General features: G+C 40.3%; 1 protein-coding gene across 3 annotated transcripts; it reads left to right on the top strand.

The window, feature by feature from the left end:
- Positions 1–609: 609 nt before the first annotated feature.
- On the top strand, positions 610–26,829 carry AFG3L2 (AFG3 like matrix AAA peptidase subunit 2). Of its 3 annotated transcripts, none has more exons than XM_061448822.1 (17): positions 610–782; positions 5,559–5,658; positions 6,136–6,204; positions 8,204–8,319; positions 9,172–9,324; positions 11,522–11,596; positions 12,887–13,008; positions 14,404–14,677; positions 15,272–15,409; positions 18,698–18,851; positions 19,419–19,526; positions 19,666–19,791; positions 20,439–20,549; positions 21,136–21,251; positions 22,160–22,360; positions 24,517–24,711; positions 25,813–26,829. In XM_061448822.1, exons 1-17 carry the CDS (start codon positions 660–662, stop codon positions 26,053–26,055), a joined length of 2,424 nt encoding a protein of 807 aa, XP_061304806.1. In that variant the 5' UTR covers positions 610–659; the 3' UTR covers positions 26,056–26,829. The 3 variants fall into 3 exon arrangements, with proteins under 3 accessions (XP_061304806.1, XP_061304804.1, XP_061304807.1); XM_061448820.1 differs by having other exon boundaries at positions 12,884–13,008; XM_061448823.1 differs by lacking the exon at positions 610–782 and adding an exon at positions 4,826–4,873 and having other exon boundaries at positions 12,884–13,008.
- Positions 26,830–27,244: the final 415 nt, after the last annotated feature.

The raw sequence follows: 27,244 nt of genomic DNA, 5'->3' as shown, positions 1-27,244 counted from the left end.
GATTCAGGCTGTATGTGAGGAAAAAATTCTTTACGATGAGGGTGGTAAAATACTGGCGCAGGATGCCCAGAGAGGTAGTGGATGCGTCATCTGTGGAGACATTCAAAGTCAGGCTGGACGTGGTTCTGGGCAGCCTGGTCTAGCAGGAGGTGTCCCTGCTCCTAGCAGGGGGGTTGGAACTAGATGACCTCCTAAGGTCTCTTCCAACCCAAACTATTCTGTGATTCTATGATAAACAGGCTTTACTCGGCAACGCCGCTAAGACCCGTCCCTGTCAGGGCAGCGGGGTGGACGAGAGCCGGAGTGCTGAGGCCCTCCCGTGGCCGCAGCCTCGCAGGCTCCCCTGGCAGGGGGAAGCCCGCCCTTCTGAGCGGTGCTGGCCGTGCCCTCCCGTTGCCACACCGCCCGACCCACCTCTCGAGTACCGGCTCCTCTCAGCGCCACGCAGGGAGGGGCGCGGACATGTAACGGCCAGGGGGCGTGCCGCAGCAAGGGTGACGGACAGACACCAAGGGGCGGGGCTTGTATGGGTCCTTCCGACGTAGAGGAAGTGCACGCAACAGCGCGATGAGGTCAGACGTCGCAGGCCGGGGCGGGCTGACGGCGGCGCGGGGCAGTGAAGGAGGAGGCGGTGGTGGGCCGAGGCGGCCGCTGGGGCCATGGCGCACCGTTACTTGCTGCTGGCACCGGGCAGCTTCCGGCGCCGGGGCCTGCCTGGGGTCCTGCTGCAACAGCTGCTCTGCGGGAGGGGTCTGCGGGGGGCGAGGCCCTGCCTGGCGCAGGTGAGGTGCAGGGTACGGGCCCAGTCGGCCCCTCCTCCTCCTGTTAGCCGTAAACGAGGGATGGGGGGACGAGGGAGGGCCTTGGTTGCCGTGGTGATGGGCGGAGCGGCCCCTCCGCTGCCTAGAATCCCGGGGTGGGGGTTAGCCCTCTGCTGCCTGTGGCCGAGGGCTCTTCGCTTCTCCCCGTGGCCTTCCGCGGCTCTCCACCTCCTACCTGCTCACGCTTGCCCTTCCGGGCGGCGGGTAGCGAGGGCCTGTGGCTGGGCGTGAGTGTGGCATCTCCTGGGTCGGAAGCGGCACTCGGGCGCCGTGCGGGAGTATATGCGGAGCGGCCGGAGGACAGCCGTTGTTGAAAGAGGGTGAGTCGACAGCCGTGAGCTGCTGTGCACCCTGCCGGTATCGCTGGGCTGCCAGCGGGTGTTCAGGTGATGTGGCCTACCTGGCTTCCCCCTTCTCAGTACGTCCGCTCGTGGAGATTAGGGGTAGGTGGGTTTGGGATTACCCGCACACACCCTCTGTGCTGTGGGCTGCCGATTCATTTGGGAGTTTGGGTTGTCAGTGAGTGCAAGGGCAATGTGTTGGAAAAGAGAAGGCAAACGGCCGGTTGTTGGCGGTGCCCGGTGAAGTAGCAGTGTGGTTTTGTCTGAACCTACTGTTCTAATATTAAACGATAAATTGTGGTGGCTGGGTATTCATTCTTAGTGAAATGGTTTAGACTGCCATATGTTATAAGATTGTCCTGGGTTCAGCTGTAACAGTTATTTTTCTGCTTCCTAGTAGCTGGTGCAGTGCTGTATTTTCGACTTCAGTCTAAGAGCAATGTTGATAACACACCGATGCTTTTAGTTGTTGCTAAGTACAACTTACCCCGACCAAGGACTTTTGAGTTTCTCATGCTCTGCCAGTGAGGAGTGGCACAAGAAGCCAGGAGGAAGCAGAGACAGGACACCTGACCCAAACTAGCCAAAGGGGGATTACATACCACAGCACATCATGCCCACTGTATAAACTGGGGGGAGTTACCCTGAAGGCCCAGATTGCTGCTCCGCTCAGGCTGGGTGTTGATTGGCAAGTGCTGAACAGTTGTAATGTGCATCACTTACGTTTATCGTTTTCCTTTTCCCTTTTTAGTTTTATATTCTCTCACCTTGTTGTTCCATTGTCATTATTATTAGTAGTAATAATAGTAGTGGATGTGTATAATACTTTAGTTACCAGACTGTTCTTATCCTAACCTGTGGGATTTATATTCTTTTGATTCTCTTCCCCATCTCTCTTGGAGTTGGGGGGAGGGAAGAAAGAGGGGAGTGAGAGGGTGGCTGCATGACTCGAAGTTACTGGCTCAGCTTAAACCACAACAAAGATATGTGTTACCCTTGTCAACCCAATATCAGAGGATTGACAGACCTATGCTACTGCCTAAGAAAAAGGAGGTACATAATTCCTGCATCTTTCCATGGCATCTTGGGCAGGTTTCTGCATTTTTCTATAGCATATAGTGGCAAACAGTTGCACCTTTGTAGGTATGAAGGCTATCACTAGGCTAGTGGTAGTTGTAGGATGAATGCCCATAAGGGTGTTAGTAACTTAGTCCTAAGTATGAATATATGTTTTGGTTTCAGAGTTGTACTTGTGGTTTTGTTTTTTCAAAGCTTTTTATTGCAAGAGTAAATAAAACACTGTTAGCAGTAGTGCTAATCTGTCAGTACGTTAATTCTCAGTTGTGTCAATAAAATGTAATGAGTTCTTATTTGTAATGGAACATAAGACCTATGAAGGGAACTTTGTATTCATCCTAGCATCTGTGTGTGTGTCCAGGGAGCAAAACAAGGAGCTTCATTTTCATAAAAGCCTTTTTAAAATCATCTTAAAGTAACTTATTAAGTTAGATTTCTTTACCAGCTTTCTGTTCCTCCTCCCCCAACATGCTGTTATGTATTTTGATGACTATTAGATAATTAAGATTTTTTTTAGTTTAATTTTATTTTGTTTGATTTGGAACTTGTTTATGGATAAAGCTGTAAACTTACAATTTTATAGAGTTGATGAATTCTTGGTCTTTTGCTCACATAGCTAAACAAGTGGGTTTTTGGTCTAGCTTTGTGTAGCCTCAGTTTTAAAAAAAGTGAATTACAGTTACAAAATTTTTGTAAAGTCAGTAGTTCTGACTGTTTAAAATTATCTGTATTACTCAATATTGGAATTGTGGAGAAGGCACTTTTCTGCAATTACAGATCTTGGGTTTATATTTCACTCTGGAGTAGTAACATTTTCTGGGTTATTTTGTACTTTGCTTGTCTTGATCATAATAGAAAGAAGTCTTGACTTTTAGGAAGATGTCCCAGGGTTTGCCTGGGAAAAGATATTAGATAGGGGTTGGGTCTTTTTTGCTTTATATGCTGTCATAGTTCTTTCACCTCTGACTGAGAGAAGGTGGGCAGAGTTGCCTGGTGGATAGTTTGAAACAGCATCAAATCAAAATGTGCTTTGCTTGCTTTCTCTCTGCTTAGGCAGTGGGTCTGCCTAGCTGAGCTTGCTGTGGCATTCCCCTTGCCAGGGATACAGGACAGGTCCTGTGTCAGGATCAATATGATCAGTTTTCATGCTGATGTTTTGTAGAGACAAAACCAAACAAAAACCTCCAACCAACTGAAACCTAAGCAGTTGTTACCACCTTAACATAGTTCTAACAACTTTGTCATTTGTGGAGTGCTGTGGTGAAAGGAAACCGCATGTTTCTGTAGACCAACTCACCTAGATCTGTCAGTAGCATAAACCAACTCTAAACCACTGACCTCTCTGTGTGTTAACTTTGCAGGTTACTCTGCATTTATTAATGGCATTTAGGGTCTGTAGAGACAATCCAGCAATAAACCAGTTAGATTATTCAGGTGTGTCCCAAAGCTCTATCTGCTTACCCTTCTCTGTCTTCTTCCCCCTTCACTCTCTGATTAAACTATAACTGAATTCTGTAATAAACCCATGATGGTGTAGCTGAGCCAGGCACTTAGATTTGGGTAAACTTTTCTTTTAAATGTGAGCACTTGCTTTATTTTAGTTGGAGTAAATGTTTCTAAATACTCCTCTCTCTTTACAAATAAAAAGTAATCTGAGTTTGTAGAATAATGAACTCCCTAATTTTTTGGTCGTGTAGGAGACCAGTGACATAGAAGAGAAGCCAGTATTACTGCATGTGTGTTTGAGTTTCATCTGTTGCTCCAACATTCCCTACCTGTTTGTATTTGAAGTGCAGATGGGTTGGTTTGTGGCAAGTACATTTTATTGCCCACACAGGTGCATCCTGCTTGTCTTACAGCTTCTTCTAGGAGCACAGATGCTGTTGCTCGTGGTAGAGGTCATAGTGTATTTGACCTAGCAGCTGTTCTCTTGATTAGCTGCTGTCCAGACTATCTGCAGTGCACATGCTTTTCATGGTCAGTAAAGTATCCTCTTGGACCTTCAGTGTTAGACCTTATGCAGACATGCAGTGGCACAAAGCAATGACTTTATCAAGCAGCCTAAGAATTAGCTCAGTCTGCAGCAAAAGCAAGCAAGGACATTTTGGTATTCTTCTTGGTTCCAGCAGGTGGAACTAGATGGCTGCTCGGAGTAAGTCTAATGTATGTCATCATTTAATAAGGGGTGAAAGGGGAAGCTCTCAGACAGAAGGCTTCAGGAGAGCTAGCATTCAGTTAATGACATGTCAGCATTCCTAGGGTTCTCTCAGCATAATACTTGTAGTTTACATAAACCTCAAGTACATAAAGATACATAAACATGTAGTTTGGTATCCTACAAGTTTGTTTAACATGCAGAAATAAGTTTTGTCTACAAATATTGTAACTTAAATGTAACAAAACTGCTATTGTGATGCTAACATAGAGCTTTCCTTATGTAGTCCTAGAGGTGTTAGTCCTAGATGGACATTGTTGTCTTGTGTGCTTACCTTGAGTCATGTTTCCAGGACCTGCTGTTTTCTGGGTTTGGGTTGTTTGGTATTTTTAACTATTTCTCTGGCTTTAAGGTAAATAGAGTCTAACCAAAAAGAACACACATAAATGGAGTGCCTCTATGGGGCAGCAGTGAAGGGGGTAAGTTGGGATTTTTTGCTAAAACCTGTCCCTCTTGAAGAAAGAGGGTTTGATTTTCTGTAATAAAGTTGCAGTTTACTCTGTTTTTAAATATTCAGTCACAGTAACAAAACTTTTCTGAAAAATTAGTAATTTAAATATTTGTATTTCCTTCATTGCACTTAAATGGTGAATAACAGTAAACATCAGTTTTATAACAGGGTGCAAATAGTCCTAGTTTTGTTTTGTTTTTATAACTGGATCATTTCCTGAGTAGGTGTTTAGGCCTGCTTTTTGAACTGGTGTTCCAACTCATGCTTGTACAATCACAGTTAGTGTTGCACTTAAGTGTCATTCAGTTGGTATTATGAAATGTTTCACACAGGGTCAGTATGTAGGTATTTAATATTCATAGCTTTTAGTGTTTCCTACTTAATTTTTCTCTCTAAATAATGTTTGTATGTATGAAACTCTCTGTTCTTAACAAATAGAATAAAAATGTCCTTGCTATAGAAATTACTTATTTGATTGACTTTTCCTTTTCCATTGTTGTCTTACGCTCTGGTCCACAGCAGTTACTGTGAAGTCTGTTGTAAAGTTCCTCTTGTAACAGTGATACTGAGTTGCTGCAGCTCAGGACTGCTAGAGAGTTTGAAGATTTTCATGTCGTCTTCTTGTTGATTTATATTCATTTCTCATCTTTCAGCTCTGTGAAAAAGTTACCACTGGAGTTACTACTGACAGAAGTACTGTCTTGGCAAGTGTAATTGCTGCTTGTAGAAGGCTTTTCTCTCAGCCTCCCAAAGGTGATTATAACTTTGATCAGTGAACTGAAGCAGACTGCATTCCTTGCTGGAACACTGCACTTGTGTGCCATATATGTTTATTGTCTGTGGGGCAGTAAGCTCTTGTACTAACCAACCATTAATCTTGAGCTGGAACATTGATTCATGAGAGTTTTAGGAGCTATTAAAGAATGACTACTGTCTGCTCAATTTCATGCTATGCAATGCAGTTTTCTGTTGAATTTAGCTTGTCTCTCTCTGGTGTGAAGGGTAGCTTTACTTTAGGTCATTAAATACATTTCATGTTTTCTTGTCAGGAGCACCGGATTTGCTTATGGAAACCTGGTAGAGCTCTTCAATAAAAAGACAAAAACAAAACCATTTTTGCAGCCTGTATGTTGCTAGCTGCTTTGCTGTTCTGTACAGTCAGCTTGTGACTACTGAAGTGTAATTGTAAGCTAAAAAACAATTATGAGCTTCTGAACTCTTTCTTAATAGGATTTGAAAAATATTTTCCTGGTGGGAAGAAGTCTAATGGAGCTAAAGGTACAGCTGGAGAAACAAAAGGTACAAAAATCAGCTTCATTTCAGTTGTTTTTGTGGAATGTGTGTTCATTAGATTTTAGCATAACTGTGAGTTTGGGGTTTTTGTTTATTTTCTGGGCAGATGTTCCTATACCAAATTAGTTTAAAAGTGCAAAAATATATATATTTAATGTTATTTTGCTTTCATATCATGTATGTCTTCTGGAATATTTTCTTTTCTGTTATGCATTCTATTGGAATGCTGTCCTTAAATTCTTGTTTCACTGTTTCCTGTTTGTTGACATTAGTAATGCATTCATTACTAATTCACATTAGTAATGCTGGAGTGTGACCAGCATGTCGAAGGAGGTGATCCTGCCCCTCTACTCTGCTCTTGTGAGACCTCACCTGGAGTATTGTGTGCAGTTCTGGTGTCCTCAACATAAAAAGGACATGGAACTGTTGGAACAAGTCCAGAGGAGGGCCGCGAGGATGATCAGGGAACTGGAGCACCTCCTGTATGAAGACAGGCTGAGAAAGTTGGGTCTGTTGAGCCTGGAGAAGAGAAGGCTGTGTGGAGACCTCATAGCAGCCTTCCAGTATCTGAAGGGGGCCTATAAGGATGCTGGGGAGAGACTTCATTAGAAACTGTAGTGATAGGACAAGGGGTAACGGGTTAAAACTTAAACAGGGGAAGTTAGATTGGATATAAGGAAGAAATTCTTTCCTGTGAGGGTGGTGAGGCACTGGAATGGGTTGCCCAGGGAGGTTGTGAATGCTCCAACCCTGGCAGTGTTCAAGACCAGGTTGGACGAGGCCTTGGGTGATATGGTTTAGAGTGAGGTGTCCCTGCCCATGGCAGGGGAGTTGGAACTAGATGATATTAAGGTCCTTTCCAACCCTAACTATTCTATGATTCAGATATTCTCTATGTGTATAGTTCTCAGCTTTCCCTGGTGCAGCCTAAAATACGCATTTTTTTTTTTTTGGTATAAAAATAAACCAGAATTGTAATTCTGCGTAAAGATCCAGAACCAGCTCTATAGCCAGGACCAGCCATGCAGCCTGCTGCTCAAAAGGGGATTTACTAGCAGCAGTGCTAGAAGGAGCCCTGTCTTTACAAAGAGGGTGAATCTGTAAATTATGACTAACAGCTACTCTGCTATATCAGAAATCTATATAAAATGTCCTTCAAGGAGAAGGAGAGGAAGCAACCCTGTGAGTCTGTTATGAGAGCAGTAATAGGAGCAGCAGTTTTTCTCCCACTAGGCCTTGAATGGTAAAAATCTAGTGTCATGCCTGGATTTCCCATTAGCAAACTCTTGAAAGAGCTAACGGTGGAAGGTGTGTGTGTGTGTGTGTTAATGTTGTGCTCCATCTTGCCTTGAGTATGTTGACATGACATGCTACAGCATGCAGACACCTTGTGAACTGGATGAGTAGAAGAATTAAGATGAATTCCTCCACTGTAGTTGGCTGTCACTGTGCTCTGCTTGTCTCTACGATATTAAAAAAGCATGACAGCCTGTGATACTGATTAAACCCTGAGCTTTAAGGGCACTATAGCGTGGCTGGAGAGGTAAATTATGTTACTAGATGTTTATCATGGAAAATAAACTACAAAGCAAATTACAACAACCCACCTGCACCCTCCAAAACCAATGCAAAGGCCCCCCCAGATCTTTCACCCCCAACAAAACGCTGAGAATAATCTTGTGTGTCATGGACTAGTGCAATGGAAGTAAGTTTCATGCTGTCTCCATAAGAGGCTCCTTTTTTATATTTGTGGCACTTTTCAGTTCTTTGTGCCCAAGTGTCATCAGTTAGACAAGTATCAGACCACCCTTCTGATCATAACTAGGAGATAGATGTCTCTCTGCAGGTTAACTGACTATACATGTTTTTCTAATTTTCTTCTCATTGTTACAGCATTGCAAACTAGTTAATTTTTGGTTTTGGAATAACTTTTTAGTTTTAAGACTAATAAAAACAGTGCGAAATTGGTATAAGAAGTTGGTTTGTTATGTTTTATTTTTGTTAGAAGCAAAGCAGGCCAGTGCCCGACAGCCCAGTGGGACTAGTAGTGGAGGAGGTGGCAGTGGTGGAAAAAAAGGTGGCAAGAAAGAAGAAACTAACTGGTGGACCAGATTACAAAAGGTCTTGACTTTAAAATATATTTTTGTGGCACTAACTGTCTTATCCCTGTGAAACAACCTTGCATGTTTTTTGTTTTTTTTTTTTAGGGTCATATTCTGATTGCCTAAATCTTCCTTAGTCTCCTATGTTTAGTAATTCATAGTAACTGGCTCTAGGTGGCTCCCCACTCAATGCCTTTCATAAATAAAAGGTTTGTGTATTCCTTCAGAGAGATCTAACTCTGTTTCAGGAATGTTAATGGAGTTTTAAGCCATATCAGTATGGTTGGTAGTAGCCAGAATTCTTATAATGGAGCCTTAGGCCTATAAAAGCTTTGTATTTTGTTTCAGAATGTCAATTTGTAAAACTTGCTGACCACACCACCTAGTTAAATGTAGTTTACTGTTAGCCATTCTAACCATAATGTAATACTTAATGTAAGTTTCTTTTTGAAATTTGCATTTATTATCATCAGCTGTACCACAAAGATGCTTGGTGTGCATGATTATTTTTCTTCCTTCCTGGGTTTTTCTTTGTTTTTTCCTTATTTTTGTTGGTCTGGCATGTAGTCTTGGAGGGCAGGAAAAATTGTTTTAGAATGGAGAAAGAAAGGTCCTAGATAGCAAAACTTTTTTAAAGTAGTTCACAGAACAAAACTGTCCAATTACTATTTGTAAAACACTGAAAGATTTTCTACTAATGCTGTAATTTCTCAGTTGTATCTGAAGTGTGTTTGTACAGTTTTGTTTGGCATTCTCTGTAGTAACCTTGAGGGCAGGGGAGAGGAGCCAGAAATAGGTACTGAAACCTCATGTACTTACTGCAGTACAGAGCCTAAAACTTTTTTCTTTTTCTTTTTTCCCCATTTCCTAGGGTGACATTCCATGGGATGTCAGGGAGTTTCGGATGTATGTAGTGGGAAGTTCTTTTTTCTGGACAATGGTGGTATATTACTTCTTCTTCAGGGTCCCTGGAAGAGAGATCACGTGGAAAGACTTTGTCAATAACTACCTTTCTAAAGGAGTGGTAAGTTGTGGGAGGAATCAGAAAGAAAAATCAGTGTGCTGAAGATGCACATTTTTGCCTCCCTGCTTATGCTTGTATTTGTATGTCTGTGGAGGTTCAAGGGTAACTTTTGAGGGAGAAATGGATTAGCTTTCATTGTAATCAGTTCCTTGATCTGATGTTCTGGATGTCTGTGTGAATATTTGTGTCACTTCAGGAGAGGAGAGGGGATGAGCAGCTCAGGGCAGAACTTCTTTGTTGGATAGCTCATGTAGATGCTAGTTGAAGGGGCAGTGTAACCTCAGTCTCTTGGGGTGTAGTTTTATACTACAGGTAAGCTGGCCTAATGGGTTGAGCAGACGTGCCAGCTGCCTTCAGAAGAAACTTATGGCTAACCTTAAGCACTTCCATGAGCCCACTCCCCTGAATTAAGAAAAAATAAATGCTTGTTTCATGCCTTAAGTGAGTTCCTCAGGGAATTTGAGGAGCAGCAGTGTGAACTGAAAGGTGTGGGAGGAGAATGGAAGAATCCCTTCAAAGACAGTGCATTGGCATAACAGTGTTGTAAAATAGCCTCCTTTCTTTGTTTTCTCCTCTTATTTCTTCTTTCCTTCTTACCTGGAGCCACTACTGGAGCAGTCAATTTTATCATCAGTGTCCTGTCTCTCTGTAGAACTTGGCAGCTTTCCACACTTGGAGTTATAGGTTAGTGATGTCCTAAGTTCAGGAGAGTGGTTTACACAGGCCTTTTCCTCTTCAGGAGCCATTAGTTCTTGGCTCTGTTAAGTCCCGCTTTGTAGCTGTGCCTGCAGGTTAGGAAAACACTGACTTGCTTCTTCCTGTGGGTTTCACACCTGGGATTTTGTGTTAACAGCATGCTTCCTACCCTTCCATTCCTTAGATAAAATGTCAAACAGGTTGTTTCTTACCTTTCTTTGTCTTACTGATCTGTGCAGAACTGCTCTGTATGCTTCTGTTCTGCCTAGGCTGTGTCTTGCAGTCATATTCTTAACTGACAACTACGTGTACGTCTTGTGGAAAAAGCCTTACTGATTATATTTGTCATGAAGCAGTAAGACACTAGCTCAATAAAAAGATTAGTTTAGCTGTTAAAATGAGCAAAGCCTGAAGCCTTGTTGCAGAAAAGCATTATGAAAGTGGGCTGTTGCACAAAACCAAGTCTCTTGGGTCTCTTTAAGATGCAGTCTGGATATTCAGATAAGCTAAATATGTGGCTATCAGGTACTGTTGGTCACCATAATGGCGAGAAGTCTGTGGAGAGAAGACATCAGCAGTACTAGGTTAGGGCCAAAACAGAGATGTTCAGATACTTTTGCATGAGGTCAGGCTAGATCTAGGTGGCTTCTTAGCTCATGGTTTACTTCAGTTCTACCAGAAATGGCCACATGTAGTGAGTTCAGGGAAGCAACCTTACTAGCCTGTGTATGATTCCGGCTCAACTTGTAGAGCCATTGCTAGATTTAAATTCTTTAAAGCTTTTGAAACCATTTATTTTATGGAAAGAGGAAGGAAAAATGGAGAGAAACTTCAGTTGCCTTCTGAAGAGACCTTGTCAAATTCAAGAAAATAACCGTTTGAGGAGACTTCCATGAAGCTTTTGGTTTTGTTTCTGTTTTTGGTAGTATGTATCTGCAAACCTACAGCTTAATTCCTGTTTTAATTTACATGGTGTCTGTTACCTCAGCTAAATTTTTCTTTATCTAATTGATGTTATTGTGTGTAATGTGGTAGCGCAGGAAGTCTTTTGTTTTAAGGAAAACAATTGAAAGACCAGTTATATTTTCCCTCATTCTGTTCAGTTTGGTTTATTTTGGAAGCTGCTTCAAGAATTTGGAGTCGTGTTCTATTGCTTTTGGTGTTTAACCATTGAAATAGTTAAGTGTTTTTCAACTATTTATCTGTGATTTGAGCTGAGGGATGTGCAATAGGTTTTTTCCATGAAAAGGCTATGAAGTCATCCTTTCAGTCTAAGTTCTAATGTGCAAATATTCTGTGCTTACCAGTTGCATATATGGTTCCTCATGCCATTCCTAAGGGCAAACTGTAGATTGTGTAATCATCTTGATCTGCAACAATTAATTTTATTGTCCTTACTTGAAAACAGAGCAGGTATATACATATTTGGTACATGGAACTCTTAGCTGTGATGAACATGCAGTGACTGTATACTCACCAGGTTTCCTCTTTCCTTCTACAGGTGGACAGACTTGAAGTTGTGAACAAGCGCTTTGTTAGAGTGATCTTTGTTTCAGGAAAGTCTCCTCATGAATGGGTAAACACTTCTAGTACATATACATGAGACATTAGAAACAAAAAAAAGCAATTTTTTTTAGGTAAATTTGATGTAGAAAAATTAGTCTGGAGTATGAATAATCTCTTAATCTAAAACGTTTTGTGCCTTACTGTTACATTATCCTACAGTGTGTGTTTTCCATTTTACTGTACCGGTTGTTTTGTCACAGTTATCTTAAAACTGACAGGGAGTGCTTTTCCAGCATCATCTTTTGATACAAATACTCAAACAGGAAGAATGAGAACTACTGAAGTTTCTGTATTTTTAACTGTTGTTTTCAGTCTGCTCAAGAAAATCCCAGACTTCTGAATCTTTTCTGTTCCAGACTGCTTTTAGCTGGTTATTAGAGAAAACAAAGAGAAATGTTTAATTTTGTCTCCATCTGATACTATAGTCTTTAAAAGTAAGCTGAGAGCTCTCATTCTGGAGAAAATTACTCCTTGGTGGAGACCATTTAAATAAAATAAAAATGTAGAAGAGGCATTAAATAAGCTTTATCTGGTTACTTCTTCCTAGGTGGTGGAGTGTGTTTTGACTGATTTTCTGAAGCAAGGTCTGCAAGTCCCTCTGGGATAAAGTGAAATTTGCAGTTACTTCATCAGTGGGTTTCAGAGTGACTTATTTATACACCTACTCTTTAGCCCAAATACCACCAGTTGCCCTAGTTTCTCAATCAGTTACTACTTAGGGCTACTTTTTTTTTCTCCATTAGGGTAAGTAGGGGCAAGTCAGGCAGGTCATGGTGCAAAAGGGGAGATTTTCGTGAAAAAACAAATCTCAGCATTGTTTGAAAGTTCTGTCTGGGGTTTGCTGCCTTTTGTGAAGGCAGCTAACTGAAAGCTAATACAGACTTCAAAAAGTAGAGAATTGCCTTTCTTCATTTTAAGTTTTATGGCTGCTGTGTTTGCTGGTTCAGTGCTCTGTATTATTCTGACGCCATGGCTCCCTTTTCAGGATCTGTTTATGTACATTCCTTCTGTTTGTTCCTGGAGAAAACACCAGGATTCAGTCTATTTATAGTGCCCCAAAACTAGTGAGTGTATGATCTCTGTAGGAGTAACGATAGATACAGTTTGGTTATATTCAGGTTGGTTGGCCTTAGGTTTGTAACGTGCGTCTTGCATCAGTTGCACACTTTATGAGGCAACTTAAACTTGGCCTGAATCTGTTCTGAGAATGCTTGTGTATGTGTTAAAAGAAGTTGGCTTGTAATGAAGCTGAAATAAGATAGGGCACTTTGTGGTGATCTCTGCTTTTTTTTTCTAGCAGTATGTCTGGTTTAATATTGGTAGTGTGGACACTTTTGAACGGAATCTTGAAGCTGTGCAGCAAGATCTGGGAATAGAAGTGGAGAACAGATTGCCTGTAGTCTACTCAACAGAGAGTGATGGGTAAGAAGTTGGTTTAAAAGAGCTTCTGATAAAAAAGTGGTTGTGTTTACAGTAGCAAAATAGATCTGTAATACATGTACTGTATGCTTCACTAGGTGGCAGTGTTATTAGAATAACAATCATCTTAGGTTTATTTTTGAATGTTAACTGTAAGAGGAGCTGTTCAGTAATTTGTCTATGTAGAAATCCATATCCTCTTACCCTAAATATAGCTTCTTATTACGTAAATGTTTGTTTACAATTAGTCCCTCCTCCATTTAAACCCTCCCTCCAAGTGACTTGCACCAGAGCAGGAGTCAGCCAGGCACACCCGTAGAGCTCCAGAGATGGCACACATGCAGACTTCTGAACAGACAAAAATGTGTCATAGAACTGCAGTATATTGCCTGAGATATAACACAATTTCTCCCCTTAAATTCAATTCAGTAGAAGTCGAATTCTGTGGCAAGAAATTGGTGATTAAGTAAATCACACCAAAGCTGCCTGTTAGTTATGCCCCAGGAAACAGGAGAGCATGGCAGCTGCATGATCAAAGTACTACTGGTCCCTGCTGCATCAGAATCTGCTGAATACCACAGGATAGAGAAAAGTCCTTTTCCTATTCATCCCAGAATTGTGGGATATCAGTAAAGCCCGGTAATCCTGTGCTCCCTTGTGGTAGTGCTTCTTTTCAACATGTTGGTTTTGCAGAGTGTTGACAGCACCACTTGTGAGCTATTCCTTGAAGGTCTTACCATAGAAGAATCTGGAGTGCTCAAATACTCTGATAATTAGGAGTGTGTTAATACTAGGGTTTTCTTGGCTTGTGCAGGGCTGTGCTAGAAAGCTGGAGGACAGACAGTGAAGGATAATGGGCAATGAGTAATGAAAAAAAATAAAAACCCCTAACAAAAAAAACCCTGTGGCCTTGTGGGAGGGAAATGGAAACATTGAAAGAAGAAAACATAAAAATTGAGCTAGACCTAAGGGAAGAAGTGTGAGTATGTGTTTTGGAGAGAGGTTTCTGCTTGAAGTTGTAGCATACACCAGTTATATACTACGTAATGGAACTTACTTTGAGAATATAACCATTTGCATACTAAGCCCTAGGAATATACCTTTGAAGGACACAGAAAATGAGCTACTTCTGTTTACTAGGTAATGCAGCTTTCCTCTAAGACTCATCAGTGTCACTTGGTGTATTTGGTTTAAAAGCAAACAAAAATTAATAAAACTTTTTTTCCTCATGCTTATTTTGCAGAGTGAGCAACCTGCAAAATGTAAATGTTACAAGTTAATAGAGTATTAGTCCTGAATTTGTTTGCTTATGATGGAACCAGCATCTTGTACGATATATGAAGCAATGGATTTTTGTAATACGTGTGGTTTTCTGCTTTCTTTGTTTTTTCTCCACAGGTCATTTCTCCTGAGTTTGCTGCCTACAATTCTGATTATTGGTTCTTTACTGTACACGTTAAGAAGAGGTCCTGCAGGCTTAGGTCGAACAGGGCGTGGAATGGGTGGACTTTTCAGTGTGGGTGAAACCACGGCGAAGGTCCTTAAGGATGAAATAGATGTTAAATTCAAAGATGTAGCTGGCTGTGAGGAGGCCAAATTAGAGATCATGGAGTTTGTTAACTTTCTGAAAAATCCCAAACAATATGAGGATCTGGGAGCAAAAATTCCAAAGGTAAGGGAATGATGACTTAGCAGATAAAAACTTTATTCTTTTGCTGGTCCTCAGCATTCTAAATTGTACAGGAATGTTCACATATGCAATGCTTTCCAGCTTCTTTCTTTGCACAGTCGAGGTGGGGGGAAAGGGCATTAACTCCAACAGTATAACTGTGATGCCAGAATATTTGCCTTGTGGAACACTTTATCTGTTCACATGGGTCAGAAATGATAAATAGCTTGCACATGTACCTTCATTCTTGTATATAATTGTGCTAGAATTGCCTTTTGGCTATGCTGTCATTGGAGCCCACCTGATGACATACCTTTGAGGTTTTTTTTAATGTGTTGGCCAAAGAAAACACTGTTTCTGTAAATCTAAGGCAGCATGGCAATGATGTATGGTTTGTTGTTTTGTTTTGTGTTTTTTAAACCTTTTGCTGTTTAAATGAGAGAATAACCTTCAGTTTGTTGTCTTGAAAAACTTTTACTGTGGTGGAAGAAGAGCCAGTGGACCAAAGATAATAATATGTAAATCTTTGACATAAGCTATTTTATAGGCTAATATTATGGGGAGTTTATGAGGAAAATATACCTGTTTCTCTTACAGGGGGCAATTCTGACAGGTCCTCCAGGTACTGGGAAAACACTGCTAGCTAAAGCTACAGCTGGAGAAGCTAATGTACCATTTATCACTGTCAATGGCTCAGAGTTCTTAGAGATGTTTGTTGGTGTGGGTCCAGCTCGAGTAAGTCTTTGGCCTTCTTCTTTTGTTTCAGTATTGTTTGTTAAAAGGATGTTGTCAAATCTGGGAGGCAAACAGTTTGATACCAGCTGAAGTTCTTTCATCTGTGCAGCTTATGTAAAAGTGATACCAGACGCTTGTGTATGACATTGAGTCATACATGCACTTTTCATAAAAGTAACTAATTCAGTTCAGTAACTGCTTGCAGACCATCAGCGTTTACCTCTTTGCAGGAAAGTAAGAAAACAGAACTCTCCGTGCTCTGCTCTGACATAAATTTACTAGCTGGGTTGGAAGCATGCAGCTCATGTGACTACTGCTATGGGAATGTCTCCTTCTGCTCTAAATCTTCTTGTTTCTTTGAAGAACTGTATTCTCTTTATAGTTCCAAACTCCTAGACGGAAATAGTTGTCTGGACACACAAATGGGCTTCTAGTTGAAACAGGAGTCTGAGGGTCACAAACTTTAGGTTGCTTTCTGGAGGCCAGGTGATTCACATAACCAAAAATCTGTGTAACATTTTCTTGTGTTCTTTTGCCTTAACTCTCTTAAAGTAGCTCATTAAAAACATGCAAAGTTATATAAATGAGTTACTGATAATATTTTACAAATGAGGTGGGTAACACAATAAAAACCCTTTCCTCCTAATGTCCAAAGTTATACTCCATTTCCAGCAGCTCACACCTTTACCAAACTCCAACCGTCTTGTCTTAAGCTTTAAAAAGTATACTGCCAGGTGACATGCTTTTGGAAACCTTAACATTTTTCTGTCATAAACTCTGTGAACAGACTGAAGGAAGCAAACTTGTGGGTTTTACTTGTGTTTAAAAACTAACTCTGCTAGCATGAAGTGGAAACTGTTTGGGGTATTGATTTGAATTTGAAAGGGAATAGCTTTTACCAGATCCATGATATATTTTTATGTCCTGTGAAGATTCACAGGAAAACTCACTTTGACCAAGTTTTTTAAAGTCCTGAAAAACTGAAGTTTTCACATGTGTTAGAGGTTAGCAGATAAACTGTCTGAGATTTGGTCCTTAAGTTTGTCACAGTTGTGAATGCATGAGCCTCTTGCAAGCGTAGGTCTCTTTTGATCGTGTCGTAGTTTAGGTCCAGCTGGTAACTTGGAACCACACAGCCGCTTGCTCACTTCCCCTCTTCTTTCCTCTGAGGAGAAAGGAAAGAATGTAAATCCCAAGGGTTGAGATAAGAAGCTGAACCCAGGACAGATGGTGTCTTCCTGGAATTCTTCCAGTAGCATAGGTGGAAAAGATAGGAGATGCCAGGTGATTTGGGGCCTTCTGAAAAGAAATGAGGGAAGGGGGGTGGGGCACACATGCAGGTAAGCACAAAGTTTGGAACTGAGAAGAATGGGAGCTGCTCAGAAAATTAAATGCAGAAGCTAGTTGGGAGTGGAAGCTTCAGTGAGGATGCAGAGAGGGTCTGGAATTATATAAGGAAACTGGCAAAAGGAGCTGCCTGGACTGAAAAAGTGACTGAAAGCCAGAAGGTATGGAGATAGTGATTGTGTATGTAAGATGAGTGAGACTTGGGAAAAGGGAGCATGCAGTGTAAAAGGGGCTTTACAGAGAAACAGTAAGAAAAGGAACTGATCCATATAATACCAGGTCAGAAGGAACCTCAGGGATAATCTGGTGCAACCTTTCTTGGCAAAAGCATGATCTAGACAAGTTGGCCCAGCACCCTGTCCATCTGAATCTTAAGTGTCCTCTGGGAAAGTATTAGATACCCTCCAATAAAGAGAATACTCAAACTATGTTGTCATTAGCTGTCAGTACATACCTAAAATGCCCAGAGCAAAGTGACTTTGCCTCTTTTTGCTGGTCTGTGCAGATGATTATCAGCTTTTACTACCCAGTGAAATCTGTTGACATAACAGTCTCAGCTTTGGCTATGAATAAAGGTTTCTACACAGTCCATAATTTCTGATGCCTGTAGAAAACAACATGAGAGACTTTTAGTTTCATTTCCAATGAATTTAGTAAGCAAGATGGTGATGCTAAATTGATTATTTGTAAATTGGGATTTGCTAGAATTAAAATTGCTTACACAGCCTTGGTTCCTTGTGGAAAAAATAGTGGTATAATTCTGGATCTCTGTCTCTTTCCAATCAAAAAATAGTTCACTTTGAGCATGACACTTTTTCCTTGTTCATCGTGTTCCTTCTGCTTTATTCCTTGTATTGTTCTTGAATTCTGTTAACAAATCGGAGTGACTTTATGCGGTAGAGCATACTGTCCAAAATGTACCTCTCTTCACACCCCCGTACATTGTTTGTCATCAGAGAAGCCTTCTCTAATTGCACCTCTAACCTACAAAGTAGTAAAGCCCTGAACTGCATGTAATTCTTCACAGGTCAAAATACTTTCGTCAGTTTTCATTTCCTGTTTGCTCCAGTTCAATCCATTAGGTGTAGATCTGTTGACTTGCTGAACTGGTTTCAAGGAGGTTCTTCTGATACATTCTCAAGCAGAGTAACATCATAGTGTTGCATCTTAAAGCCAATCACATTGTGCCGTAACTATCAGAACAGAATTTGATAGGTAATACCTTACTTAAAATCTGAAAGTCTAAAAAAGCTTTGTCTGTTTCCTGTTGTCTATTTTTTTCCAGACTTTTAGAAGTTAATTTAACTTTCAAATAAATATTTGGAGGTGAATTCAGCTTTTCTAACCCATGTAATAGACAGGATGGCTAAGAGTCAATATTTATAATAGCATATCGTTAGAGTACAATGGTAAGTGCTTTTAAGTAAGCCTTAAGCTCACTGTAGGAGTTACATCACCCTATTCTAACTGCAGAAAAGCTTAAAACATTTTTATTTCCTTGCTGTGAAAGATGACTGTGTGATAGCATGCCCCTTCACATTCCAGTACTGCTGGTAATACTGTGTGTTGAAAAAAAACCTTAGAAATCTTGCTTTAAATCCGTCAAGTTCGGAGGCCTTTAGAGCTGAAGTTTAAGATGTATTTCAGTTATTCAGGAAAAACGGTCATCTCTTAAGGCTGTTAAATTGGTTAATGTTCTTAATGGATGGATTAAGACAGAATTTGTCAACCTGTGGGCCTCCACCCTAAGTGATTATTGCTCAGCAGCAGCTACAGTGTAATTTACATTGCCTTGAGAGCTGGCTGGGGGCTTGGGGACACTTATTAACAACCATACTCAATTATAGTGATACTATTATTGATGTACCTCTTCCCCTCCTACCCACCACAATTCTGAGCAGTTACAAACCAATCTGATACATACTCTGTTCTTCTGTTAAGGTTAGAGACTTATTTGCTCTTGCTCGTAAAAATGCCCCCTGCATTCTCTTCATTGATGAAATAGATGCAGTAGGAAGGAAAAGAGGAAGGGGCAACTTTGGAGGACAAAGTGAACAAGAGAACACACTTAATCAGCTTCTAGTAGAAATGGATGGTAAGTATTCAATGTCATATGTTATAACAGCAAGGATAAGGGAAAGAACTAATAAGCTTATTTAGACCTGTTAGCCAGGATTTGGGTTCTAGCTTAAATTTAAATTGAGTGTGTTTCCTTGCTTCCTAAATGAAAAATGGTGACTCATTTTGCTGCAGCCTGATGTTTTGCTAAAATTTGTTAGAAGAAAGAACCATCACTCTGCATCTGCTAACTCTTTGTCATAGTTGAATAGGCAAAAAGAAAATCTTTGCATGAGACCAGTCTGTCTGTAAAAAATACAGCTAGCCATGCTGGTTCTGCAACTTCCTGAGCAGTTAATCTGGTATTGCATTTTGAAGATACAGCAGGATTTGATAAAGTACCTCACAAAGCAGAGCCCAAGGCCATTTGTTGCTTGTTATGGAAAGCAGGACAATGCTGTAATAAATGGAAGTATTTTCAGCTTTAAGGTCATTTGTTTAAAGTGCCAATTCTTATGTAGCCCTGTAAACCAGACAGTCTTTCTGTATTTTTAATGGAAGTCATATTTACACAGATTTTCTGTTTATTACATTTCTTCAACAGGATTTAATACGACCACAAATGTAGTAATTTTGGCAGGTACTAACAGGCCAGATATTTTAGACCCTGCTCTGATGAGACCAGGACGCTTTGACAGGCAGATTTACATTGGTAAGTTTTGTGTGCATCGCTGTATACTTATGCATTTGTAGGATACCAGTGCAGCTATTTACATAAGTAACTTTCTTGCACATGTTGGATTGGAACATATATATGTGAAAACTAAAAGCATACTTCTTTCATCTTAAAGGACCCCCAGATATAAAAGGAAGAGCATCTATTTTCAAAGTTCACCTTAGACCTCTGAAGTTAGACACAGTCTTAAATAAAGATAATCTAGCAAGAAAGCTTGCATCGCTAACGCCTGGTTTTTCTGGTAAGTCACTCCTAATGTCTCTGTTGTCCACTTATTATATAAGCTGTAGATATTTGATTTCCCTACTGCTTCTGCTTTTCTTTCACCTCATCTTCTGGATGGCGCTCTATTTTATTGCGTTTACTGATACAGCATGAAATTCTTTTCGCCTACTCTAGCAAGTAGGCGATTTCTGAGCACCTTAAATTGTCTGCCTCAGTCAGGGTGACATACCAAATGGCAGTTTCTTCTGTCTTCAGCAAAAGCAGTCCCAGAGATTTCTCATTGCTACAACCCGTGCCTGTATTCTTCCTTTTAATATGTCACAGTCTTTGAACCCTACTAGAGAAAAGATAGGGTTTGTGTGCATATTCTGTAGGGCAATTTCTGTTTCTGGATGTGAAAACTCTCCTCCCTGGTAGGATACATCAAACAAATACTTCACTGTAGCTTTCAACCCAAGAGAAAAATCCTAAAGCCTATACATGTATTTAAATATTTCTTAAAGAGTTATGAGTAATGTATTATTTCAGAGTGCATTACCTTCAAGCTCTGAAAGTTGAAAAAGAGAATCTGGAGAAAATTAATTCTAGAAAAGGTTATCTTTATGCTAGACTGAGAGAAAATTATTGAAAATGATGTGTAATTCATACCTTCTCTGCTTTCAGGTGCTGATATTGCTAATGTTTGTAATGAAGCCGCTTTAATTGCTGCAAGGCACCTCTCAGATGCTATAAACCAAAAGCATTTTGAGCAGGCAATTGAAAGAGTTATTGGAGGTAGGTGAATTGCATCAGTAGTGTTCTCAAAATTGTAATATGGCAGGTGACTTTCTTTTTTATATGCATGCAGAAGGCCACACTTTGAATCTTTCTTTTGCTCATGGTTGTATTGTTTTATCTCTCCTAAACACACCTGAGATTTAGAAAAGTATCCTGTCTATATTACTGACCTCTGTAGTGGAGAAAGGGGTACAGAGAAAAATTTCAGCAGGATGCTTTTCTAATCTTCAAAATTGCAAGAGGAATAGCTGTTGGGATTTAGTAATGCTTTTAACTGCTGTTAGCCTGAAATAGTTAAGAAAACTCTTTGATTTTTAAAGAAAAATATTTAAAGTTTGAATCTTCTTAAAAGCTTATGGTTTGAATCTTGAAAATCTAATGAGGGACAACGTTACAGTAAAACCCAGAAGAGAAGTTTCACCAGTTAGCAAGTTCTGGGGTTTTTTAACTTTATCAGTAGATTATATACATGGCATCTACATGTTGCTCACAGTGTCTCTAAGTGAGAGATCCCTAAATGAGGTAAGGGATTTCCATGGAGAAAGGTGTGTCTAAAACTACTAATCACATTTATTTTCTGAAGGTTTGGAAAAGAAAACTCAAGTACTACAACCAGAGGAGAAAAAGACAGTAGCATATCATGAAGCGGGGCATGCAGTTGCAGGGTGGTTTCTGGAGCATGCTGACCCACTCTTGAAGGTAAAGGAAACTAATTGGAACTAGTATTGTAACAGTAGCATGGACAGCATCTTTTCTTTAATGCTGAGAGGGTATTAAAGTATGTAATCTTGCAAAAGACGGTGTGTGTAGATTTTGCAGTACTTTGGGTTACTTCCTGTAGCTTACTTAACTGTTTTCTAACTTGGCTGCTACAGGGTTTGTAGTATAAAATGTCCTTGGAAAATTAAAGGGACCTTATCTTCCCTTGAGTCCACCTGCCTTGATAGTTGCTTTTTTCACTGAGGCTTTTAGTACAGGTCAGTGGTTTAAATTAATCTTGCCAAGTTATGCAGGTAGACACCTCTTCAGGAATTAACTATAAAAAATTAACATCTAGAGGCTGATTTTAGTTCTAATTTGCTTTTTGAATGCACAGTTTGACACACTGAAGGTAAAGGAAAAAACACCCCAATCTCACAAACTTGCTTCAGTGTTCATAGTTTGGCTTGGCTGTGTTCTTAATCTCATCTGACTTTCAAGCTTAAAATTAATCTTATACAATTTCCTGCTGGAAGGAAGGACATTAGTAAATGTGGAAACTCCGCCAGTGAGGGAGAAATGCTCCAAATATTTGTTACAGAATGCTTAAAAGCCCAATACATAGCTCTAAAAGAATTGTGGATTTTTCATTAAAAGATCTAAAAAATACCATACAGTCTTTGGAAAAGATATGACAGTGGTCTTACCTTTCTTTTCCACATATTCTAGTAGTTGTTATTCCAGTTTAGAGCTAGTGAGGGCAAAACTGTAAACGGAAATAATGTCAGAATTAAACTTCAAGGGTGAATATGGTGTAGGTTGTGGTCTAAAAAATTAAGTCAAACCAAAGAATGCTTTATGGGTTTTAACACTGTTTAGTCCTAGCATTCTGTTAATTTTGATTGTAGGTATCTATTATCCCACGTGGTAAAGGACTGGGTTATGCCCAGTATTTACCCAAAGAACAGTATCTTTATACCAAAGAACAGCTACTTGACAGAATGTGCATGACACTTGGAGGCCGGGTGTCTGAGCAAATCTTCTTTGGAAGAATTACAACTGGTGCCCAGGATGACTTGAAGAAGGTGACCCAGAGTGCATATGCTCAGGTATGTGCTTCAGTGAGATTTTTCTCCTTAGAGTTTTCTTTATCTACTACCTAACGTTAATATTTTTAAATTACGCAATTTGATCAGGTATGTCCTTCAAAAAACATTATATGAATGAACATTATGCTCTTGCTGTATAGAGATGCTGATGACTCAGGTATTTTATTACAGTCTTACAACAGAAGTCCATGAATTAGACTTTGATTACTGTCCTACATCTGCCCACGGGAACATATATGATGTAGTTGGATTCAAGTGCGTGTGGCAATTGTGTACTATTAAAATGGAATTTGGTGCACAGATTGGATCATCTGATCCTACTTTTACAGTTGCTCAGCTTGGATTCACATATGTAACTAAATTCAGAGAACCTTGTATTTAAGCGCTGCTGTCAAATAAGGCTGCTGAAATGGAGACATCAGTTTGTCACATTAACTAGCATAGATGAGTAATTTGAAATCCTATCAGTGAATGACTCACCTGCGTGTAGCTGTGTGCCACACGCATGTATTACTCTATTTCCTGCATCAGCACAGAAGATGTCATTTTATAATACTCGCAAGGTGAGCAAAGAGACATTTTAGAGTACACTTCTGTTCGCCAGTGCAACACCCCAAACTACACCTACTTCCTGGGCTCTGGTGTGCTTCTTGTTGCCCCGGTTCAGGAAGTAAATGTGTAATGAAATCCTATTAATATTGAATTTATGGCATTCAGTCACTGAAGCAGTGACTCTTGCTTGATTTTTAAATTTTAAAATGTTTAAGTATAAACTTCTGCTCGTGTTTACTGGATCTGTTGTCTCCAGAGGTAACAAGGGGATGAAAGTATTGAACTTTGCTTAAGGAAGCAGGTTAAGATGCTTGGTTCTAATGCTGAGATCTCCCTGAACTGAATATCCTTCATCATACCTATATTGGTATTTCAAGACCAAGCAGAGAAGTGATGCTTTAGTAACCATCAAATTGATAGTAACTACAGAGTGAATACTAGGTAGCAGTTTGAACTTATTTCTGCCTCTGCTACAGTAAAATGCAACTTAAAAATATCTACACTTGGCAATCAGAAGAGTCTATGTTCAGTAATGATTCAAGGTAAGAATCACTTTCACATTTGTAGGGGAGTGTCTTGGCATAAAGTATGGCATATGATTTTTGCATATGATAGGACAAAATCTTGAAGACCCGCTACTTTAATACTTAACTTATGGATGAGTGGAATAGACTTGGAAGCATTTTGAATTGGTGTCGTGGTTTAAACCCTAGCCAGACAGCTTGTTCACTCACTCCCAGTGAGTGGTGCCGGGCTGAGAGCAATCGAGGCCCGCCCCCCCCAGGGCTCTCCCCTTCCCCACTCCCAGAGGAACGGGGAGGAGGATCGAAAGAGTGCAACTCCCACTGGTTGAGACAAGAACAGTCCAGCAACCAATGTACAACACAGATCACCACCGCTACCACCAACGACAACAATGATAAGAGAAAATAACAAGGGAAGAGAATACGATACCACCGGCCAAGAAAACGAGTCCCACCCGGAAGCCCGTGTCCTTCCGGGTAACTCCCAGTTACCCCCCACCCCGGGCATGACATGCTGTGGTATGGAATACCTCTTTGGCTAGCCCGGGTCAGGCGCCCCGTCTCTGCTTCCTCACAGCTTCCCCTCCTCCCTGGCAGAGCATGAGCCTCACAAAGTCCTTGGTCAGGGTGAACATCACTTTAGCAACAACTGAAAACATCGGCTTCACCAACACTGTTCCCAGGCTGGAAGTCGAAACACAGCACTGCACCAGCTACCATGAAGGAGAAACATGACTGCTACTGCTGAACCCAGGACAATTGGAAAAAAACTGTACAGGAAAAGAGTTTTACTGCTTATTGAAGTCTGAAATGTTTCTCTGTAATTGTAGAATTTAAACAGATGCACTATGTACATCATGAGTAACCACCTACAAATGGTGCTATTTATATCCTTAGTGAAAGTCAACTAAGGTACTTTAGTTCAGGTAGACTTTGCAGGAGAGGGTTAGCTTTAGAGCAAAAAATTGGGTCATAGTAAAATGACTTCTTCCTTTCAGTTTTATTTACCATATTTTACATCAACATACCTTAAAATCATGTTCTCTCTCCATCATTTGACTTTTTTCTTTTTTTCTTCAGATTGTTCAGTTTGGCATGAATGAAAAAGTGGGGCAGATTTCCTTTGACCTCCCTCGCCAAGGAGACATGGTATTAGAGAAACCTTACAGTGAGGCAACTGCCAGATTGATAGATGAAGAAGTGCGGTCACTAATTAACATTGCGTATGAGAGAACACTAAGTCTTCTGACTGAGAAGAAAGCCGAAGTGGAGAAGGTGAGCATTGCAGTATTTCTAGCTGCCAAGTTCCAGCTGTTAAGCCCGAAACTGAATTGAATAGGTTAAAAATAGCTATTGTGTAAAACCTGTTCAGTGTAATCTTGAGAAGTTGCAATACTCTAAATAGCTAAATATAAATTTCCTTTCATGTTGGAACACCTCTGAGGTTCTCATGAATGTGATTTAACATCACTCCCCTTGCATGGCAAATATTCATTTGGCAAGCTGGAGGGAAGAATCTGTCTATCAAAGTAGACTTTAGTAGATATACTAGTCTAATATGAAATTCAAAAACCCCAAACACGAAATACCAGGATTCCAATTCATTTGGCTAAAACAAGCTCTCTAGAAGGGAAGTACATATAACTTCCTTTTTCTGAGTTCCTTTTGAAGGTTAAATAGAAAGCATCTTTCTGCCATCTTCCTTCCCTGCCCCCAGCTGCTTGTGATCTGCCTCCCTGCAGCTGAGATTGCCCTTGTGCATATTCTTCTCCATGCCAGAAAGTCTGACACAGCAAAAGGATAATTTTCCAGGATAGGCATGTGATAGGCTTACTGACAAGAAGACAAGTTTGTTTGGATTCTGTAAATAGTGGTGTAGTAAATCAGCATCCCGGAAAAGATCCCTGAATATGGTTTGTACTGAACAATGTGCTTGCTGATGCAAAAAGGTTACAAACTACACTTGTACTGTATTGTACACACTGGTATTTTATGGTGCTCTTTAGCTTGTAACAGAACAGCAGCCCTATTGAACCATCTGGTTTGATAGGAAGGGAGTGCTTGTTTTCATCTATAGCTTAATGTCTTGCATCAGGAGCCTTTTGGCAGCAGCGAAAGGCCACTGCTCTGAAACAAAAACAGCAACTGTGTCCCATAGGGAGGGCACTTTGTCAAATCTTGAAAGTAGGATTAAAAAAAAAGTAGCTTTTGCTACCTAAATGCTCACAGGGGACAAAAAAAAAGGCATTAATTAAGTGAACTCTGAGCAACCTGGCGTTTTCTATCAAAATTAATCAGTGCTGAATGTGTTCCCAAACTGTCTTAAACTCTCCAAAGAAGAGTGTCTTATATTTGTGACACAAATTGCTGTTCCAGGTTGCCCTACGACTACTGGAGAAAGAAGTACTTGATAAAAGCGATATGTTAGACTTGCTTGGGCCAAGACCATTTGCAGAAAAGTCTACTTACGAAGAATTTGTTGAAGGCACAGGAAGTCTGGATGAGGATACCTCACTACCAGAAGGCCTTAAAGACTGGAACAAAGAGCGTGAGAAAGAGAAAGAGGAGACAGCAGATGAACAGGTTGCTAGGCAGATCAAAGGAGGGATGCCATTTTAACTGCAAAGTGTGTGGTGATGTTGACTTACGCTCTGGAACAGAAACAGACTCGCCTAGTCTGTACGTAAAAAAAAAAAAAAAAAGTATTTATTCAACCAAACTGTATTAGGGATGGGTGGAAGAGTGATCTCTTGTGATGGGATAAGGATATTCTGCTCTGAATTTCCATATGTGATATCATCAGTTCACTGGTAAAAGATGATCATCTTTCATGTGTCGGCTGAAGAACCGTACATTGGATTTGAGCTGCAGTGGAATGCCAGAACTGAGCCTCTCCAACTTTGAAACAGTTCAGATTCATGCACAAACTCTCTGGCACTGGTCTCTTCTGTTTTAAAATGTATGTAAGCTTACAAAAATTAATTTTTTATTTGATTATTCATCTAAAGTATACCTGTAAGTGACCTGTTTCCAAAACAAAGAATCATACAAAATGCGTTGTTGAATACTTAGCCAAAAGTCTGGTCTTACAAAGTACAAGCTTTGCAAAACTATCAGCTCTTTTATCTGACCATTTTCCTCTCCCACCTTTCACTTTGATTTTAGAAAGAGTTTGTCTACAGAGAACTGCTATGTAAGTTGACAGTGAAACTGGAAGCCCACTTAAATACCTTAAAATGTAGTCATGGTTCAGTGTCTTTAAATGAAGTCTGAAGCTCAGTTGGCTCCTGCAGTTTTATTAGTTTTTTTACAGAGTTCTGTAAAATATTGAATATATGAATGTGTTGTGTAAATACAGTTTGAGTCAATAAAATCAGTACTTTTCTGAACAAAGCTTGTGGTTTTCTGTTTTTTTTTGTTGTTTGGTTGGTTGTTTTTTTGCTGGTTTCTTAGTATAGAATTCAGACCAAGACAAAACTTCCTTTGGTTTCTTATTGGTTTGCTTAACCTAAAGCTGCTGTGTTTTGTTTTTTTCTCTGCTTAGTTGAATGCAGTTTGTTTTGGTATAATAACCTGCTTCTGGTTGTCTCCACTGGGCTGAGGATTTATTAGTTGGAAAATTCAGCTGTTCAGAAACTGGCTGTCTCCCTGTCCCAGAAGAGGAGAGGGAAGCACAGTTGGAGGGGGTGGAGTGTTGGAGAAGGAAAATAATCTAAGCTTGCCTGCTGGACAACACATCCCTTAAGGCTTGAGAGGGCAGGTTAAGGGAAGAACTGGTAATTGATTCCATCAGTGTGTTGCAAGATAC

This window comes from Pezoporus flaviventris, unplaced genomic scaffold, assembly GCF_033815535.1.
Source record: "Pezoporus flaviventris isolate CSIRO_AGI_PZ_B2104156 unplaced genomic scaffold, CSIRO_AGI_Pfla_v1 ptg000007l, whole genome shotgun sequence".
NCBI lineage: Eukaryota > Metazoa > Chordata > Aves > Psittaciformes > Psittacidae > Pezoporus > Pezoporus flaviventris.
Note: the sequence above shows the minus strand (reverse complement) of the source record. Positions and strands in the feature narration are given on the sequence as shown.

What these genes read in the sequence shown, in the direction of transcription:
- AFG3L2 (XM_061448820.1), top strand. Translation starts at nt 660, where the DNA reads ATGGCGCACCGTTACTTGCTGCTGGCACCGGGCAGCTTCCGGCGCCGG. An exon ending in TTGGTGTGGGTCCAGCTCGA is followed by an intron (nt 15,410 to 18,697) that starts GTAAGTCTTTGG and finishes TCTTCTGTTAAG; the next exon opens with GTTAGAGACTTATTTGCTCT. An exon ending in GCTAACGCCTGGTTTTTCTG is followed by an intron (nt 19,792 to 20,438) that starts GTAAGTCACTCC and finishes CTCTGCTTTCAG; the next exon opens with GTGCTGATATTGCTAATGTT.